Raw genomic sequence first — 19,813 nt, 5'->3', positions numbered from 1 at the left:
CCCCAAGCTCTGTCCAATCAGGCCCCTGGGACGGGACGTCTCCGTCCTCCTAGCCGTGAGTGTCCCGCCTGCCCCTAGCGGTCCCCGGCGTCCCTGTTCCTGTCTTGCTCACCTGCGCAGGTAGCGGAGAAATCGCCCCGGGACATGGTGAGTGCGGCGCGGGAGACTATCCCGGTGCGGGGCGGCAGGAAGCGGCGGCCGCCTGAGACCGCGGCTGGGATGAGCTGAGGGACGCGCGGGGCGTCCCCGGCGAGGGCGGCGCAGGACGAGCGCCTGGGCCGCGGGGGTCCCGCCTGGCCCCGCCTCCCGCGCTGAGGCCGCGGCTAGGGCGCTCCAAGCCTCGGATCCCCGCCCGCCTCTGGCCCCGAGGCTGCAGAGCGGGGAACGGCGCCCGGAGCCCGACCCCCTCCCCGTCGTCCCGGGGCTCCCGCGTCCCTGCGCTCCCGACCCCCACGCCCCGCCCGGGGCCGCGGCGCCTCTGAGCGTTTGGCTGCGGCTTCGGGACGCCCGGGTCGCGGGAGGCAGAGTCGCCCGAGACCCCGCGGTGCGGTCCTTGGCTCCCCCGGGACCCGCCCTGGGGCCTACGCCGCGAGGCCTCCTACGCCGCGGGGCCTCCTGGGGTGCGGGTCCCTGGTCGGTGCCGCCTCCGCCCGCGCTCCCGCGGCTCAGCTCCTGGGAGACCCCGCGCCCCCGGCTGCGGTCTCTGGGGGACCCCGGGCTCCTCCCGGGACAGCCCAGGAGCGGTGGGGACCTCAACGGAGCCGCCGGGGGCGGGCTGGGGGCGTCCCTGGAGCCCCAACTTGCAAAGGCAGCCCCTGGGGCCTGGGGCGCGCGAGGTTTCCTCCCCTGAGTCCCAGTTTTCCTTCTTGGGGACTTCTTGTCCCCTCTGACCCCAAGATGCCTGGGGTAGGTAAGGGGGAACAAAACAAGGGTTCCTGGTCGTCCCTGGGTTCTCACACACAAGGAAGAGTAACTGAAGTGACTAGAGAAACAAGGGAGAGCGAGGACCCCAAAGCAAACGCCGCAGACCCACAGCGGGGACGCCCGGGAGGCTGGTGCATTAGTGTCCTCGGACTGCTGTAGCAACTGACTGCAGATGAGGGGGCTAAAACCACGGAAATATATTCTTTCACGGTTCCCTGGAAACTGTGGATTTCAGGAAGTTTCTCAGATCAGTTTTGAGTACTAACAATGGGATTCCTTGCCGAGGGAACACCTGAATTGGGGATGGGAGGGCGTCCCTCGTGGTAGCCTGGCCAGACTTGACCCCTCCCTGGGTTTGTCACTGTGGAAAGGTTTTCACTTTTTCGAATCTCAGTTTTTAGTAAGTGAAACGTACATTTAATTAATAGAAGTTGCAAGATAAAATATTTCCAGGCCGGGCGCGGTGACTCACGCCTGTAATCCCAGCACTTTGGGAGGCCGAGGTGAGCAGATTAGTTGAGATCAGGAGTTGGGGAGCAGCCTGGCCAACATGGAGAAACCCTCTCTCTACTAGAAATACAAAAATAAACTGGGCGTGGTGGCGGGCGCCTGTAGTCTCAGCTACTCGGGAGGCTGGGGCAGGAGAATGGCGTGAACCCGGGAGGTGGAGCTTGCAGTGAGCCGAAAACGCTCCATTGCACTCCAGCCTGGGCGGCAGAGCGTGACTCTGTCTCAAAAGATGATAATAATAATAATTCCAACAGGGTGAGTTTCAGGAAAAAAATTAAAATGTTCGTCTTACATTCCATTTGTTAAACATTCCCTGAAGTGTGTGTAGTAAGTTTCTCAGATCTGTTACTTTCTTTTTTCTTTTTTTTTTTTTTTGAGACGGAGTCTCGCTCTGTCGCCCAGGCTGGAGTGCAGTGGCCAGATCTCAGCTCACTGCAAGCTCCGCCTCCCGGGTTTACGCCATTCTCCTGCCTCAGCCTCCCGAGTAGCTGGGACTATAGGCGCCCGCCACCTCGCCCGGCTAGTTTTTTGTATTTTTTTACCAGAGACGGGGTTTCACCATGTTAGCCAGGATGGTCTCGATCTCCTGACCTCGTGATCTACCCGTCTCGGCCTCCCAAAGTGCTGGGATTACAGGCTTGAGCCACCGCGCCCGGCCCCTACTTTCTTTTTTCTTTTATTACTATTATTTTTTTGAGAGCTCTGTTGCCCATGCTGGAGTGCAGTGTTGGCGATCACAGCTCACTGCAGCCTCCACCTCCTGGGCTCAAGCAATCTTCCTGCCTCAGCCTCCTGAACACAGGGACTCCAGGTGTGTACCACCATGCCTGCCTAAGTTTTTGTATTTTTTTGTTTTTAGGGATGGGGGCTTACTTTGTTGCCCAGGCTGGTCTCAAACTCCTGAGCTCAGGTGATTCTCCTACCTCCACCAGCCTTGTTCTTTTCTTTTGAATGACAACAAATAGGATTCCAGGGCCTAGACTTCAAAATGTTACTGGGGAGAAGAATCTCAGAGAAATAGAGAAAATCTCCTTTTCACCATAGGTGCAGAAAAATGAATACATTGCCATGAAACATGTTGCAGATAAATTATAAAAATTTACCAAAATGTCAGTTATTCTCCTTGACATGGTAGAGAATTTTTGACAGTAGATGATTCTGTTCTGCTTCTAATACTGCAGTACCCTTTCCTTAATTCTATAATACATTTTTTGTGTTCCTGAAATAGGTAGAATACAAGAGATTTTTCTTGTTTAGATGACGATTTGTCCCGGCTCCATATATTCAAGTGTTCATCATCTGTAATGCTGGCCCTGGCACTGATGAGATTTCCCCAAACACAGGGGCTGCCTCAGGGCTGTGTTCCTTTACTTTGTTTTTGTTTTGTTTTGTTTTGAGACAGGGTCTCGCTCTATTGCCCAGGCTGGAGTGCAGTGGTGCTGTCTCAGCTCACTGCAATCTCTGCCTCCTGGGTTCAAACGATTCTCCTGCCTCAGCCTCTCAGGTAGCTGGGGCTACAGGCACCTGCCACCAGGCCTGCCTAATTTTTCTTCCTTTTCTTTTCTTTTTTTCCTTTCTCTCTCTTTCTTTCCTCTCTCTGTCTCTCTCTCTTTTTTTTTTTTTTAGAGGGAGTTTCGCCCTTTTCTCCCAGGCTGGAGTGCAATGGCAGGAACTTGGCTCACTGCAACCTCTGCCTCCTGGGTTCAAGCAATTCTCCTGCCTCAGCCTCCCGAGTAGCTGGGATTATAGGCGTCTGCCACCATGCCCGGCTAATTTTTGTGTTTTTAGTAGAGATGAGGTTTCACTATATTGGCCAGGCTAGTCTCAAACTCCTGACCTGGTGATTCGCCCACCTCAGCCTCCCAAAGTGCTGGGATTACAGGCGGGAACCACTGCGCCTGGCCATCTTTATGTATTTCTAGTAGATACAGGGTTTCGCCATATAGGCCAGGCTGGTCTGGAACTCCTGACCTCAGGTGGTCTGCCCACCTCAGCCTTCCAGAGTGCTGGGATTATAGGTGTGAACCACCATGCCCCCAACCAGAGTGTTTTAAAATTGGCAGCTGGTCACAGAGGTACCCTGTGCCTGGCTGTGCCAAGATTTCAGACACCCAGGAGGAAAGCAGATTTTTAGGGTAAACACATTGTTGCGTAAACAGTTTCAGCACAGTAAACAACTCCTCTATCGGGAGGACAACCCTCCCCAAATCCTGGCTCCCTTAGGCCAGCCAGGGGCCAGCTTTGCAGGCAGCACTTTCTAAGGTTAGGGGCCCTCAGGTCTTTGGGTTGGCACTTCCTGCAGTCCACGCCCTAGGCCACTGGACAGGGGTCTTTTACCATAGAATTATGGGAGGACCCTATGAAGTAGGATGAGACCACACTGCAGTATTGATTTCACTTGTGCTCTTTAGGGCTCCTGGACTTAGCCAGTTAAGGTAAATTCCATTGGCTGCATTGGCTGCAATGGAATTATTATTATTATTATTATTTTTTGAGACGGAGTCTCTCTCTGTCACCCAGGTTGGAGAGGAGTGGCGCGATCTCGGCTCACTGCACACTCCGCCTCCCAGGTCCACGCCATTCTCCTGCCTCAGCCTTCCGAGTAGCTGGGACTACAGGCGCCCACCACCACGCCCGGCTAATTTTTTGTATTTTTAGTAGAGGCGGGGTTTCACCATGTTAGCCAGGATGGTCTCCATCTCCTGACCTCGTGATTGCCCGCCTCGGCCTCCCAAAGTGCTGGGATTACAGGCGTGAGCCACCGCGCCCGGCCAGAATTACTACTTTTTTAATTTCCATTTTTATTTCAGATTCATGGGGCACATGTGCAGGTTACAAGGGAATATTATATGATGCTGAGGTTTGGGCTTCCATTGAGCTTGTCACCCAGATAGTGGACATCGTAGCCATGAGGAAGTTTGTCAGCCATTTCCCCCTTGTCCCTCCATTTGGAATCCCCAGCGTCTATTGTTTCCAGTTTTATGTCCACGTGTACCCAAGTTTGACTTCCCACTTACAAGAATGAACATGCCATATTTGGTTTTCTGTTCCTGCATCAGTTTGCTGACGATAATGGCCTCCAGCTGCATCCATGTTGCTGCAAAGGTCACGATTTCATTCTTTTTTGTGGCTGTGTCGTATTCCATGGTGTAGATGGAGCACATTTTCTTCAGTCCGCTGTCTGTGGTCACTAGGTTGACTCCATACCTTTGCTGCTGTGAAGCTGCTGCAGTGAACACACAGGTGATGTGTTTCTTGGTGGAATGGTGTCTTTTCCTTTGGGTAGACGCCGAGTAGTGGGACTGCTGGACTGAATGGTAGTTCTGTTTTTAGTTCTCTGAGAAATCTCCACACTGTTTTTCTTAGAGGTTGTACTAATTTACATTCCCACCAACCACGTATAAGCATTCCCTTTAACAGCCTTGCCAACATCTGTTATTTTTTTTTTTTTTTTTTTTTTTTTTTGAGACGGAGTCTCGCTCTGTCGCCCAGGCTGGAGTGCAGTGGCCAGATCTCAGCTCACTGCAAGCTCCGCCTCCCGGGTTTACGCCATTCTCCTGCCTCAGCCTCCCGAGTAGCTGGGACCACAGGCGCCGCCACCTCGCCCGGCCAATTTTTTGTGTTTTTAGTAGAGACGGGGTTTTGCCGTGTTAGCCAGGATGGTCTCGATCTCCTGACCTTGTGATCCGCCCGTCTCGGCCTCCCAAAGTGCTGGGATTACAGGCTTGAGCCACCGCGCCCGGCCCACATCTGTTATTTTTTAACTTTTTAATAACAGCCCTTCTGACTGGCGTGAGATGGTATCTTATCGTGCTTTTTATTTGCGTTTCTCTGATGATTAGTGGTGTTGAGCTTTTGTTCATATGTTTGGACCACAGAGGTCTCAGAAAACCAGGTGGCTTATGAAGTTTCTGTATTGTTCTCTTCCCGCCCCCATTACTATTTGTTACTGGAGAGAGGCACCAGTTCCTGCACAGCGTAGCTCTGGCCAGTAAGTCGAACTTAGACCTGAGTGTCTTCCAGGGACAAGGCAGTGCCCTGAGTGCCAGGGTTAAGTACAAAATAAGTCCCCCCAAAGGGGACAGGGGTCAGTCCCCTTGGAAGCACATTGTTTGCAATGGTTGGGACACCCCAAGCAGGACTTGACACCGGTCAGGCAGTCGGGTTAGCAGGGCCCCCAGCGTGACCTCCCACCGCGGGCCTCCTGTCCTAGGGTTCTCTGTAAACAGAATCACTCAGTGTAGTCCTCAGTTTCAGAGGCTCTGCCCGAAGCATCAGTTTCAAGCAGTTGTGCGTGTCTGTGATACCAGTTCATTCACCTCTCCAGTATGGACGACACCCGGAGGTGTCCTTTGTGGAAAGTTCAGGAACTGTGGCCACTTGCTGCTGTCTCAGGACTGTGGGGTGTGATCGGAGGCTTAGCAGCCAACCTGAATCCAGGGCACTCACAGCTGCGTGCGACGTTTGCTTCAGGAAGAGGGAACGTTTCGGTCACGGCTCTGAAAAGAGCAGCTGGATTTCAGACAGTGCCATCCAGGGTCAAGCGAGTCCTTCAGTGTGGGCAGCTGCGAGTGCGCCAGACAGACCAGCCAGCACCCCTGATGTTTTTCGTAGTTCACTGCCTTACCCGGGGGTGTGGAGCTCTGCAGTTGCACTGTTTCCTGAATTAGAGGCGTGTTCATTGAGCCTAGCCCTGCTGTCAGGTCAGCACAGTGAAGGCTGAGGTAGCAGTGGACATAGTGAGGATGAATTAGAGTGGGCAGTGTTAGGTTTTAGCTTAGAGTCAAGTCCAGGCCGCTGGGCTCTGAGTTCAGAATTCTGTAAAACACTGAGGCTTTTCTTCTGCAGCAGTACAGCCTGGGTATTGCTGAGTTGGACAGCGGTGTGCCAAGATCAAGTTGCAAGAGTTTCCTAAGCCCTTTTGGTCTCCTGAGTCTTAACGTCCAAATTGATTCAGCTAAAAATATGCACATCTGGCTTGAAAACCATCAACTCTTAAGGTCGTCAGAAATAGGTTTTCATAAAAGCACATTAACAAACTAAAAACTACTACCTAAGATTCCAAAAGTACATCCCCACTTAGAGATTGCCTCTCTCTTCATTTGTTTCCCTTTTCTCTGAACCTCCAATAGGAAAAATGATAGTAAAAATCAGTTGTGGACCAGATGCGGTGCCTCACGCCTGTAATCCCAGCACTTTGGGAGGCCGAGGCAGGCGGATCACAAGGTCAGGAGATTGAGACCATCCTGGGTAACACGGTGAAACCCCGTCGCTACTAAAAAAAATACAAAAAAACTAGCCGGGCGTGGTGGCAGGCGCCTGTAGTCCCAGCTACTTGGGAGGCTGAGGCAGGAGAATGGCGTAAACTCGGGAGGCAGAGCCTGCAGTGACCCGAAATTGCGCCACTGCACTCCAGCCTGGGCGACAGAGCAAGACTACGTCTCAAAAAAAAAAAAAAAAAAAAATCAGTTGTGGAGACCTGATCTTATTTCTAATACTTAGAGTTTAAATTCCAGTCCATGCATCAGGGGCAAAAAGCAAGGATGTTGTGTCCATCATTTAAAAAAACAAACAAACAAAAACTGATTGAGATGATCCCTGTAGTGTTTTTAAAATGACAAAGACTTTTTTTTTTTGCCATTTTCTCTCATTTTTATCACACATGCCGATGCAGTAGTATTCCTCATCTCTTGGAGCTTCTGGTAGCCCCAGGTGTTCCTTTGCTTGTGGCACCATAATTCCAGTCTCTCCTTCCATCTTCACATGGCCACCTTCCGTGTGTGTTTCTGTCTTCATGTGGCATTTTCCTCTTAGAAAGACACCAGGGCCCATTGGATTAGTTGGTGTCATTTTAATTGATGACATCTGCAAGGACCCTATTTACAGATAAGGTTATAGTCACAGCTACCAGGAATTAGGACATGGACATATCTTTCTGGGGACCACTTCACAACAAACCGCTGGCAGTTCAGCATTTACAGGGATGGCATTCTGCTAGCAGGAAAGACCATGGCTGGTCAGGAGGTAAACCAGGGGGAAGCAGGGAACACTCCAGCCTTTTTTTTAACCAGCAGCAGGTTTTTAAAAAAGCCTGGAGTGGCTGGGCACGGTGGCTCACGCCTGTAATCCCAGCACTTTGGGAGGCCGAGGTGGGCGGATCACGAGGTCAGGAGATCGAGACCATCCTGGCTAACACCGTGAAACCCTGTCTCTACTAAAAATACAAAAAATTAGCCGGGTGTGGTGGCGGGCGCCTGTAGTCCCAGCCACTCGGGAGGCTGAGGCAGGAGAATGGCATGAACCTGGGAAGTGGAGCTTGCAGTGAGCCAAGATCGTGCCACTGCCCTCCAGCCTGGGCAACAGAGCAAAACTCCGTCTCAGAAAAAAAAAAAAAAAAGCTTGGAGTGTCCCCTGCGTCCCCAGAGTTTACCTAAAATTGCGTTCCAGCCTTGGGAATTGACTTAACTTTCTTTCCCTCCCAATGCAGCACAAACTTTTACCATTTTCCTCACCCAAAGCTTACCTTTCAGAACATGGGGGCCCTTTCTCCTATCCGGAGGAGAGAACAAAAACCAAAGGCTGTTCTTTGTTTTCTTGTCTCACAGTCTGCATGGCCCAGAGCAGCCAGGACATCCAGCCCACCCCACTGGAGCTGGGTCTGTCATTTCTCCCTCCATCAACCGTTAACTCTCGTAGCAGACAGCTCAGCTGTTGTTTCATAGGCTCCATACGCCACGCAGGCACCAGAGGCTTACCATCCCTTACCCCTTCATCCGTCCTTTTCCCAAACAGTGATTTTGCCATATTTCAGTGAGTCAGGCTCATTCTAGCAAATCCCACCTCCGATGCCAACGGTGTCAGCATCCCCAGGACCACCCCGCACCCTGCTAGTAGGATTCACAGGGCTCCACGTACAGTCATACTGATGACTATGATTTGATACAACAAAAGGACACGCAGCAAAATCAGCACTGGGAAAAGGCACACGGGGAGACGTGCAAAAGAAACCCAATGAAGCTTTTCAGAGTCCTTTCCCAGTGGATGCAGAACGCACCTCATTCCCCCAGCAATGAGTCCTGACAACACCTGTGAAATGTCCACCAAAGAAGCTCATTGGAGGCCGGGCGCGGTGGCTCACGCCTGTAATCCCAGCACTTTGGGAGGCCGAGGCGGGCGGATCACGAGGTCAGGAGATCGAGACCATCCTGGCTAACACGGTGAAACCCCGTCTCTACTAAAAATGCAAAAAATTAGCCGGGCGAGGCGGCGGGCGCCTGTAGTCCCAGCTACTCGGGAGGCTGAGGCAGGAGAATGGCGTGAACCCGGGAGGTGGAGCTTTCAGTGAGCCGAGATCGCGCCACTGCACTCCAGCCTGGGCGACTAAGTGAGACTCTGTCTCAAAAAAAAAAAAAAAAAAAAAAGAAGCTCATTGGAGACTCAGTGCCCAGGAGTTTTTTTAGATGACGTTTTACTCTGTTGCCCAGGCTGGAGTGCAGTGGCACAATCTTGACTCACTGCAACCTCCACCTCCCGGGTTGGAGCTGTTCTCATGCCTCAACCTCCCAAATAGCTGGGATTACAGGCACGGGCCACCACGCCTGGCTAATTTTGTATTTTTAGTAGAGACGGGGTTTCACCATGTTGGCTAGGCTTGTCTCAAACTCCTGACCTCAAGTGATCCCTGCCTCAGCCTCCCAAAGTGCTGGGGTGACAGGTGGGAGCCACTGCGTCTGGCCAGTGTCCAGGACTTTTACTGCTGGCTCTTCACATAAGCATCCCCTGCCTGGTGTGTACACAGATTCCATTTCCAGAAGGAAAGCAGTTGTCCAGCATTAACAGTGGTGTTTGCACCATGAGTAATCTGAATTAGGGTGGTGCGAACCTTCCCAAAACCCAGGTTCCTGGACACCAGCTAAGGGCAACATTGCCGGAAAGCCTTCCTAAAGATAAAGTCTAAAGCCCGCAATGTTAACTTCTTTCTGCATAATGGGAACTTTATTATTAAAATACACTGCAAATACTGTACTGTGGGCAATTAAGGCTGACCCAGGGAGCTCACATTATCCTGTGCCAGTATGAGGGTCCTGTAGGTACTCTGCTGCTCTGTGAATAGGAATGTTCTAGCATCAGAATTGCTGCGTGACAGTCTTTTGTCTCCTGCTGATAGATGGTAAGTAAGGAGTTGATCTTTCTCAGAAAGCAGGTTTGAAGGAACTGGGCATCTTGGGGTTTCCATGCACCTGTGCCCAATATGCAATATGGAAATGAGAAATTGAAAGTGCAGCCTCTAGAGTGATACGTGAGGAATAACTTCCTCCTGGAATTTTTTATTTTTCTTTTTATTTTTTTTTCCTCCTGGAATTTTTGAGACACAGAATTTTCTAGGAAGGCACTATTGAGTCCTTTATGTCTTTTATAACCATGGAAAATTTGTAATCAAATGGTTTGGACTTCAGTTAACTCCTTTGCAAAGTGGGACTCTTAAACTTAAGGGTAGCAAGAATACTTTTTTTTTTTTTTTTTTTTTGAGACTGAGTTCTGCTCTATCACCCAGGCTGGAGTACAGTGGCATGATCTCAGCACACTGCAACCTCTGCCTCCCGGGTTCAAGCAATTCTTGTGCCTCAGCCTCCCAAGTAGCTGGGACTACAGTCATGCACCACCATGCCCTGCTAATTTTTTTTTTTTTTAATTTTTAGTAGAGATGGGGTTTCACCATGTTGGCCAGGCTGGTTTTGAACCCTGACCTCAAATGATCTGCCTGCCCTGGCCTCCCAAAGTACTAGGATTACAGGCGTGAGCCATCACACCCAGCCCAAGAATACTTTTTTTTGGCTCTGGTAAAAAGAACTGTTTGGACGTTGTGTGCACCTCACTCTGTGCATACTTATTGAGTGAGTGTGCCTGTGTGTATGAGAGAGAGAGCGTGCGAGAGAGACAGAACCCAGAATTAATTGTTGGGCTTCCGTCACTGAGGCTTCAAGTATAGGGAATGTGGGGAGGTCCTCGTTCTCATGTCTTTTTCATTTTTCCTAAGGTCTAATTTCTCAATAACTTCTAGTTTCCAAGTTAAAATTAATACTTCTCAAAAGAATGTTTTCATTCAGCCAGTTGGACCTGGAGTTCTTTAAGACGCTATGGCTACCTGGCCTTTGTTGCCACTTGGGTCCTCTCAGGCCCCTTGGCCTGATGTTTGGTGAAGGAAGCAGAAGAGAATGTTCCCAGTCCTTCCGTGTTTTTATCCCGTAAACCTTCATTCAGTTTTGACCCTGTGCTTTGTGTGGTGCAGAATGATGATGTGTGCAGCAGGGGAGGAGCTGAAACGGTTTGTGTGACAAGGGACTGATGGTCTTAAAATACAAGTATTTGTTTCATTTATATAGCATTTGTTTGATACCTCCAATGTGGTCTGAATGCTTTTGATAGAGAGTAATGTCTTCAGTTGGTCACAGTAAAAGTATAGAGAGAAATTCAGTGTGTTAATGGTCCTGTGAAATCTATGAGGAAGTGAGTGTAGAGTAGACAGAAGGAAGAGGGGTGACAACTGAGTCACAGGGTAGATGTCGGGGACCACAGAATCTTTTTTGAACTGCATACGATATAAGTACAACACTCCTGGGCTCTCGGTCTCATAAATATGTTGAATGTTTTAGGACTCAGTGGTCTTTGAGGATGTGGCTGTGGACTTCACCCTAGAGGAGTGGGCTTTGCTGGATTCTGCTCAGAGGGACCTGTACAGAGATGTGATGCTGGAGACCTTCCGGAACCTGGCCTCAGTAGGTAAGGATGACATCATTCCTTCCTTCACGTAGTTACTTAGAGAACAAGTATTTCTTACACATCAGACCTGTTCCAAGGCTTAGAATGTGGAAAGGGAATAAATTGGTAAATAAGACATAGTCACAGCTGTCATAGAGCTAGAATGTAATGGTTTTCCATGAGAATGAGAATCGGTATTTCAGCTTTTTCGTTTTGTAAGGAAAGCTCCCTTCATGTCGTCATTATGGATATAGCTTTGAGAGGCCTAGTGAAGTTTGTTTTTGCAAGCCAGTGAAAATTTGATTTTGTTTGTTTGTTTGTTGTTGTTTTTGAGATGGAGTCTCGCTCTATCACCCAGGCTGGAGTGCAGTGGTGCAATCTCGACTCACTGCAACCTCTGCCTCCCGGGTTCAAGCAGTTATCTGCCTCAGCCACCCAAGTAGCTGGGATTACAGGAGAGCGCCACCATGCCCAGCCAATTTTTGTATTTTTAGTAGCGACGGGGTTTCACTATGTCAGCCAGGCTGGTCTTGAACTCCTGACCTCGTGATCTGCCTGCCTTGGCCTCCCAAAGTGCTGGGATTACAGGTGTGAACCACCGCATCTGGCTGTGATTATTTTTTTAAAATAATTTTTCTATGCTTACCAATACTATGTTTATTGAGTTGCTTACCATTTTGACCATTTTGTGTTTGATGAAGTCCTGAGATACCTAAACTCCTCAGTGTCATTTTCAGCTAACAAGTGCCTTCTTATGATTTGTTGACTTTTTCATTTCAGATGATGAAACTCAATTTAAGGCCAGTGGGTCAGTTTCTCAGCAGGATATTTACGGAGAAAAAATACCCAAGGAATCTAAAATAGCTGCATTCACCAGAAATGTTTCCTGGGCCTCTGTTTTAGGAAAAATTTGGGACAGTCTTAGCATTGAAGATCAGCCCACAAAGCAGGGGAGAAATCTCAGGTGAGTTGCACTCACAAGGGAACACAGTATTTCAGGAGAGAATCTTAGTCTGTCATTAAACTTTAAAAAAGCAAGTCAACAGAAAACTCATACAAGCCTAGCTCCAAATTTGTTTAATCCACAGAATTTTTACAAAAAATATTTCTTTAAATGTGACATAGACAGCAAGTGACATTAGAAACATAATTCAGATGGAAACCATTATCAAGAAACCCTGGGCCAGGCATGGTGGCTCACGCCTATAATCCTAGCACTTTGGGAGACTTAGGTGGGCAGATCACTTGAGGCCAGGAGTTTGAGACCAGCCTGGCGAACGTGGTGAAACCCTGTCTCTACTAAAAATACAAAAATTAGCAGGGCATGGTGCTGCAGGCCTATAATCCCAGCTGCTTGGGAGGCTGAGGCAGAATTGCATGAACCCAGGAGGCAGAGGTTGCAGTGAGTTAAGACTGTGCCACTGCACTCCAGCCTGGGTAACAGAGTGAGACTCTGTCTCAAGAAAAGAAAAGAAAAGAAAAGAAACCCTATACATAAGAAACACCATTTTAATAATGGCAGTGGTCAGACCATCTTCCAGGGCATTCAGTTTATTTCATTTTCAGACAATTCACATAGGGTGAAAAACCTATGCTTTCAGTGAAAATGGTTAAAATGCAATACTTCCTAATAAATACTAACAAATCATTATTAAGCCAATAACATGCTTCTCATTTTTAGTAGAAATCATGTGTTGGAGAGAGTCTGTGAAAGTAACGATCAATGTGGAGAAGCCTTCAGCCAGATTCCACATCTTAATCTGTACAAGAAAATTCCACCTGGAGTAAAACAGTGTGAATACAACACGTACGGAAAAGTCTTCATGCATCACCGCACATCCCTCAAGAGTCCCATCACAGTTCACACTGGACACAAACTATATCAGTGCCAGGAATGTGGGCAGGCCTACAGTTGTCGTTCACACCTAAGAATGCATGTGAGAACCCACAATGGAGAGAGACCCTATGTGTGTAAATTATGTGGGAAAACCTTTCCTCGTACTTCCTCCCTCAATCGGCACGTAAGGATTCACACTGCTGAGAAAACCTACGAATGTAAACAATGTGGGAAAGCCTTCATTGACTTCTCAAGTCTTACTAGTCATCTCAGAAGTCACACCGGAGAGAAGCCATATAAGTGTAAGGAATGTGGGAAAGCTTTCAGTTATTCCTCAACGTTTCGAAGACACACAATAACACACACTGGCGAGAAGCCATATAAATGTCAGGAATGTGGGGAAGCCTTTAGTTATTCCTCAACTTTTCGAAGACATATGATTTCACACACTGGAGAGAAGCCACATAAATGTAAAGAATGTGGGGAAGCCTTCAGTTATTCTTCGACTTTTCGAAGACACATGATAACACACACTGGAGAGAAACCCTACGAATGCAAACAGTGTGGGAAAACCTTCATTTATCTCCAGTCCTTTCGAAGACATGAGAGGATTCACACCGGAGAGAAACCCTACGAATGCAAACAGTGTGGGAAAACCTTCATTTATCCCCAGTCCTTTCGAAGACATGAAAGGACTCATGGTGGAGAGAAACCCTATGAATGCAACCAGTGCGGGAAGGCATTCAGTCACCCCTCATCCTTTCGAGGACACATGAGAGTGCACACTGGAGAGAAACCCTATGAGTGCAAGCAATGTGGGAAAACTTTCAATTGGCCCATATCTTTACGAAAACATATGAGGACACACACTAGGGAGAAACCCTATGAATGTAAGCAGTGTGGGAAAGCCTTCAGCTTATCCGCTTGCTTTCGAGAACATGTGAGAATGCACCCTGAAGACAAATCCTATGAATGCAAGCTATGTGGGAAAGCTTTCTATTGCCACATATCCTTACAAAAACATATGAGAAGGCATACTGCAGAGAAACTCTATGAATGCAAGCAGTGTGGGAAAGCTTTCAGTTGGCCTGAACTTTTGCAACAACATGTGAGAACGCACACTGTAGAGAAGCCCTATGAATGTAAGGAATGTGGGAAGGTCTTCAAATGGCCGTCATCTTTACCAATACATATGAGACTGCACACTGGAGAGAAACCTTATCAATGTAAGCATTGTGGGAAAGCATTCAATTGTTCCTCATCCTTAAGACGACATGTGAGAATACACACTACAGAAAAACAGTATAAGTGTAATATGGAACATCCTCCTACAAATGAATTCATGTGCAATGCTTCAGAAAAGTCACACCAGGAGAGAGATCTGATCAAAGTTGTAAATATGGTGTTGCCTTTATGAGTTCCTTATCCTGAAAGTGGACACTTAAGGAGTGTGTCTGTAGTTCATTTGCAAGTAAACATTTAGGTGAAAAATAATTCTCCAGATACTCTTAGCTATTCTACATGAATTTTAACAGGTGGTTTCTTTTCTTACAATTCAGTAAATAAAACTTTCATCTTAGAGTGTTTTGGACTTATGGATGATTTGAAGTGCATTTTTAATATGCAAGTAGGTTCAAGTTTTATTTAATGTCTTAAATTGTAACTGACCTAGTGTGGCAGGTATTGGATATCACTTATCTATTATATTTTCCACCTTTCTTACTGGGAGTATTTTTATTGTTTGGCCAGAGGACCCTTATTCCATTTTCTAAGAAGTAGTTGGTAGAATTTTATAATTATGCAAACTTGTCTAAAGAGTATAGTCTCAAATGAATTGTAATTTTTAATGTTTGCCCTTTGCTGTTTGTCTTTGCTTGTGATTGTGAATTGGACAGTAGGCTTTGACTTGTGATATGACAGAGAAATCCAGAGTTCCAGATAGTTCTTCTGCATTGTTATGTCGATGTGGGTAATGTTAGGAACTTCATTTGCTGCAATGCATTTCCTTTATGGTTCCATGTCCAAATTTACCAATAGCAATAACTTGAATGAAATTTAGAATGAAGAAGAAGTCATTGCTGAGCTTTTGAGGTCACATTAAATGAAGACAGACAGATGCATAGGGGCTTCGTGAACATCAAACTTCAGCTTATTTTCCAGATCCTTGTTCCTGCCAATTAAGAGTACCATCAAAAGAAACACTTAAGTGCTTGATTTCCACTGTGGCAGACGTGTAGTCTTCCACAGACATCTCCATGAACTTGGTATCAGGGATATGCCTGTGTGGTCAGTCACCTACAGTCTGGATTTTTCTCAAAACCCCGCATGACCTCTTGACCACTGAGTCAGACTGTCTTGTTTGGCAGTCTCTGAGCTTCTGATTCTCCTGTTCTGTAGATCTTAACATATTTGCATGGGGTCTGATTTATATAGTGAACACCTTGTTATCGTAGTACTTCCAGTGGCTCTGTGATACTGATTCCACCACAAAAGCCACAGTGTTGCAGCCAAAGAAGAAAAACAACACGGCCGGGCGCGGTGGCTCATGCCTATAATCCCAGCACTTTGGGAGGCCGAGATGGACAGATCACGAGGTCAGGAGATTGAGACCATTCTGGCTAACACGGAGAAACTTTATCTCTACTAAAAATACAAAAAATTAGCCAGGCATGGTGGCGGGCGTCTGTAATCCCAGCTACTCGGGAGGCTGAGGTAGGAGAATGGCATGAACCTGGGAGGTGAAGCTTGCAGTGAGCCGAGATCATGCCACTGCACTCCAGCCTGGAGCGACAGAGCAAGACTCTGTCTAAAAAAAAAAAAAAAAAAGAGACTTTGTACCCTATTGCATTTTTAAGTGTGCCAACCCAGTCCTATGTGAGAACAAATACCTTCGTCATATATTAGATTTCAGGAGATTTCTGTTACTCAGAGCTAAATGCAGTTGCTTGATAGAGATTAAATTATTAGGTTTGATTATGTGTCATTAAAAATAATGTGGATTTTGTTTCAAGGAAAACCTTCTGTAGATATTTCTTAGAAATATCCTATTTAGCTGGGCACAGTAGCTCACGCCTGTAATCCCTGCACTTTGGGAGGCTGAGGTGGACAGATCACTTGAGGTCAGGAGTTAACATGGTGAAAACCCATCTCTACTCAAAATACAAAAATTATCCAGGCATGATGGTGAGTGCCTGTAACCCCAGCTACTTGGGAGGCTGAGACAGAAGAATCGCTTGAACCCAGGAGGCGGAGGTTGCAGTGAGCCAAGATCGCACCACTACACTCCAGCCTGGGAGACAGGGAAAGACTCCATCTCACAAGCAAAAAGAGAAAAAAATATCCTATTTACTGTGCTTTCAAATTAGTTGTTTAGAGACTATAGTAATTTCCCAGGGCTGCCATAACAAAGTACAGAAACTGGGTGACATAGGAAAACAAACTTTTTGTTTCTCAGTTCTGGAGCCAGAACTCCAGAAACAAGGTATTGGCAGGAGCATGCTTTTTCTGAAGATGCTAGGGAAGGATCTGTTTCAGAACTCACCTAGCTTCTGGTAGCTCCTTAGCTTGTAGCGGCATAACTCTAATTTTCACATGGCATTCTCCCTGTGTGTGTGTCTCTCCATGTGGCAATATTTTTGTACATACACACCACTCATTGGGTTAGGCCCCACTCTACTTCAGTATGATTTTACCTTAACTAATTACGTTGGCAACAACTCTCTTGCCACATACTGAAGTACTGCGAATTAAGATTTCAACATAAAAATTTTGGGAGGCCCAATTCAACCCATAACATTAGAAATGTTATTTTTGTTTACCGAGAGAATTACAGATTTCAAATCAACTTTATAATTTTGTTAATCATGTTACATTTTGAATCAGTATTACCAGGTATATACAAATACAGGTATTTTTTGTCATATAAATGTTATTTTTAATTGCTGTATACTGAACATTTGCCCTTAAAATTATATTTGTTTTTTTTTTTTTTTTGAGACAGAGTCTTGCTCTGTCACCCAGGCTGGAGTGCAGTGGCATGACCTTGGCTCACTGCAACCTTCATCTCCCAGATTCAAGTGATTCTCCTGCCTGAGCCTCCCGAGGAGTTGGGATTACAGGCCTGCACCACCACACCCAGCTAATTTTTATATTTTTAGTAGAGATGGGATTTTACCACGTTGGCCAGGCTGGTCTTGAACTCCTGACCTCAGGTGATCTGCCTACGTCGTCCTCCCAAAGTGCTGGGATTACAGGTGTGAGCCACCATGCCTGGCCTAAAATGATTTATTTGTGGTTAATAACAATTAAAAAGCGTAAATAGGCCGGGCGCGGTGGCTCAAGCCTGTAATCCCAGCACTTTGGGAGGCCGAGACGGGCGGATCACTAGGTCAGGAGATCGAGAACATCCTGGCTAACACGGTGAAACCCCGTCTCTACTAAAAAATACAAAAAACTAGTCGGACAAGGTGGCGGGCACCTGTAGTCCCAGCTACTCGGGAGGCTGAGGCAGGAGAATGGCGTAAACCCGGGAGGCGGAGCTTGCAGTGAGCTGAGATCCAGCCACTGCAGTCCAGCCTGGGCAACAGAGCCAGACTCCGTCTCAAAAAGAAAAAAAAAAGGCGTAAATAATGATTTTGTCAATGCCCTATACCCAGAAACCACCAGGATCACACTGGTAGTCAAAATTCGCTGTGTTGAGTTGAAGTTCGAACACATAATCAAGAAAGGGCTGTGGCTTGTATCAGTCAGAGGGTGTTTAAAAGGATTTGCTATCAGATTTGGCCTTGTGTTCTGTGATTTTGGTGAGTGTTCAGGGAAGCCACGCTTTGGTCTGGATTGGATGTTCTCAGAGAATGAATACAATTCTCTGGGAACCCCCAAAGTTCTCATCTATAAAGCAGAAGTTAATTGGAGCTGAAAACTGATCAGTAAAGCAGCAGCACCCAGTCATATTGGGGAGAAGAGGGGAATGTTTGATCATTTCTGTGGTTTAGAGGTGAGTTCCAGAACAAAAGAAGACATGTTTGACATCCTCAAACGAGAAAATTTTTCATGTGTTTTATAGGCCAAGGAGGCAGAAACTTTTGTTTTAACGAGCCAGAAAGCCCCAAAAGCCTATTTTAAGTTTTCTCAGGTATGGTTTCAGCCTCTGAACTTCCAGAATTAACTAGGGAAGAGGAAAAACACGTAACTCCTTAGAGTTTCATTAAAGAGCAAGCAATAACCAATAATCTCCATTACTTTCCATGTTAACATAAGTTTTCATAGCGCTCTATAGATTAATGTGATTTGGCAGTCACTTGTATATCTTAACACCCCCTTACCCATCATTCCCTCTTAGATGAAGAAAGTTAAGTGCCAGGAACACAGAGTCTTGTATATTCATGTAGCTCATGATGATGGAATCAAGTTTGAAGGCTTAACCTGTGCTTAACCTATATTGGGCATTGTCAAAACTTAAATTTAGAACACTAGAAAGCAAGTATAATTAATTTTACAAATAGGGCATCAAATTTTACAAAAAGACTCCTAAGTCTATATGGTATTCTTTTATAAGACATGGAAAAGGCAAAGATAAAGGAAATGAACAAATTGGTTAGAAGTGGGGGATTTGAGTACAAATGGGCATAAGAGTGTTCTATCATGACTGTAGTGGTGAAAAGCATTTATGAAAAGTCATAAGGCTATCCTTGAAATAGCAAATTTTGCTGTATGTACATTTTAAACAATAAAAATGCTTTCAGTATGTTAACTCAAGACCAGGCACAGTGGCTCATACCTATAATCCCAGCACTTTGGGAAGCTGAGGCGGGAGAATTGCTTGTGGCCAGGAGGTTAAGGCTGCAGTGAACTATGATCACGCACTGCACTCTACACTGGGCAACAGAGCAAGACCCTGTCTCAAAAAAAAAGGAATTCAAACCTTTCCTGAAACTTGATATATAAGTTCGCAATAAGACTTCCCTAGCTGGGCGTGGTGAATCATGCCTGTAATCTCAACATTTTGGGAGAATGAAGCAAGAGGATCACTTGAGGTCAGGAGTTAGGGACCAGTCTGGGCAACATAGCAAGACTTCCAACTCTACAAAAACTAAAAAGTGACCCAGGTGGGGTAGTGCATGTCTGGTCCCAGCTACTTGGCAGGCTGAAGCGGATCACTTGAGGCCTGGAGGAGCCATGATCATGCCACTGCACTCCAGCTTGAGCGACAGAGCAAGACTGTCTCAAAAAAAAAAACAGACTTCCCCCACCATCGTGGAATTCTCTGGAGGAAATGTAGGGCTGGATGACAAGGACTTGTGCCTTGTCAGACCCCGTTTGAAACCCAGTCTGAAGTTTCGGAACACCCACAACGGCCATACCTGACTTCATCTCACACACGTAACAGGAAAGAAGAGGGAGGTCTTCCAGAATCTGTCGTTGAGTTTACATCAGGTTCCTCCCATTGGGAGCATCCTGATCCTGTCTTCAGACAAGGGGCATCCACATCTTGTCTTCCAGGGCCTTTCTTGAGGCCCCTTCCAGCTGCAAAGTTCTCATCTCAAGCTCAGTTCTGTGTCTTCATGCTGCGAAATGTCTTTACGGATCCCCAAACTCCTCTTGCTGTTGGGAACACGTGGCAGTTGCGCGTTGTGAGGTGAGATAGAAGAGGCAGTGGCAGAACCCATGCCATGGAGACACGCCCATCAGCCACAGCAGCTCCTGCTACTGCATAAATCCACAGGCACAATCACACACCTCACAGTGTCAACATCTCCCGTGACATCATAAAGATGCCCAGCT

At 47.0% G+C, this 19,813-nt stretch overlaps 3 protein-coding genes across 4 annotated transcripts in view; all 3 read left to right on the top strand.

Annotated features, from left to right (window-relative positions):
• ZNF556 (zinc finger protein 556) overlaps positions 1-19,813 on the top strand; it is a 433,150-nt gene that overhangs the window by 388,548 nt on the left and 24,789 nt on the right. The window lies entirely within an intron of this gene.
• Positions 80-19,269, top strand: ZNF555 (zinc finger protein 555). Of its 2 annotated transcripts, none has more exons than XM_050770306.1 (4): positions 80-147; positions 11,088-11,214; positions 11,974-12,157; positions 12,878-19,269. In XM_050770306.1, exons 1-4 carry the CDS (start codon positions 145-147, stop codon positions 14,445-14,447), a joined length of 1,884 nt encoding a protein of 627 aa, XP_050626263.1. In that variant the 5' UTR covers positions 80-144; the 3' UTR covers positions 14,448-19,269. The 2 variants fall into 2 exon arrangements, with proteins under 2 accessions (XP_050626263.1, XP_050626262.1); XM_050770305.1 differs by having other exon boundaries at positions 12,875-19,269.
• Positions 91-19,813, top strand: part of ZNF57 (zinc finger protein 57) — an 84,484-nt gene continuing 64,761 nt past the window's right edge. Inside the window, exons 1-2 of the mRNA XM_050770388.1 lie at positions 91-147; positions 5,390-5,484. The gene's annotated coding sequence lies outside the window, so the exon portion shown is untranslated. The remainder of the gene's footprint in view (positions 148-5,389; positions 5,485-19,813) is intronic.

This window comes from Macaca thibetana, chromosome 19, assembly GCF_024542745.1.
Source record: "Macaca thibetana thibetana isolate TM-01 chromosome 19, ASM2454274v1, whole genome shotgun sequence".
Classification (NCBI taxonomy): Eukaryota; Metazoa; Chordata; class Mammalia; order Primates; family Cercopithecidae; genus Macaca; species Macaca thibetana.
The sequence above is the reverse complement of the archived record's forward strand: the minus strand, read 5'-3'. Positions and strand labels throughout refer to the sequence as shown.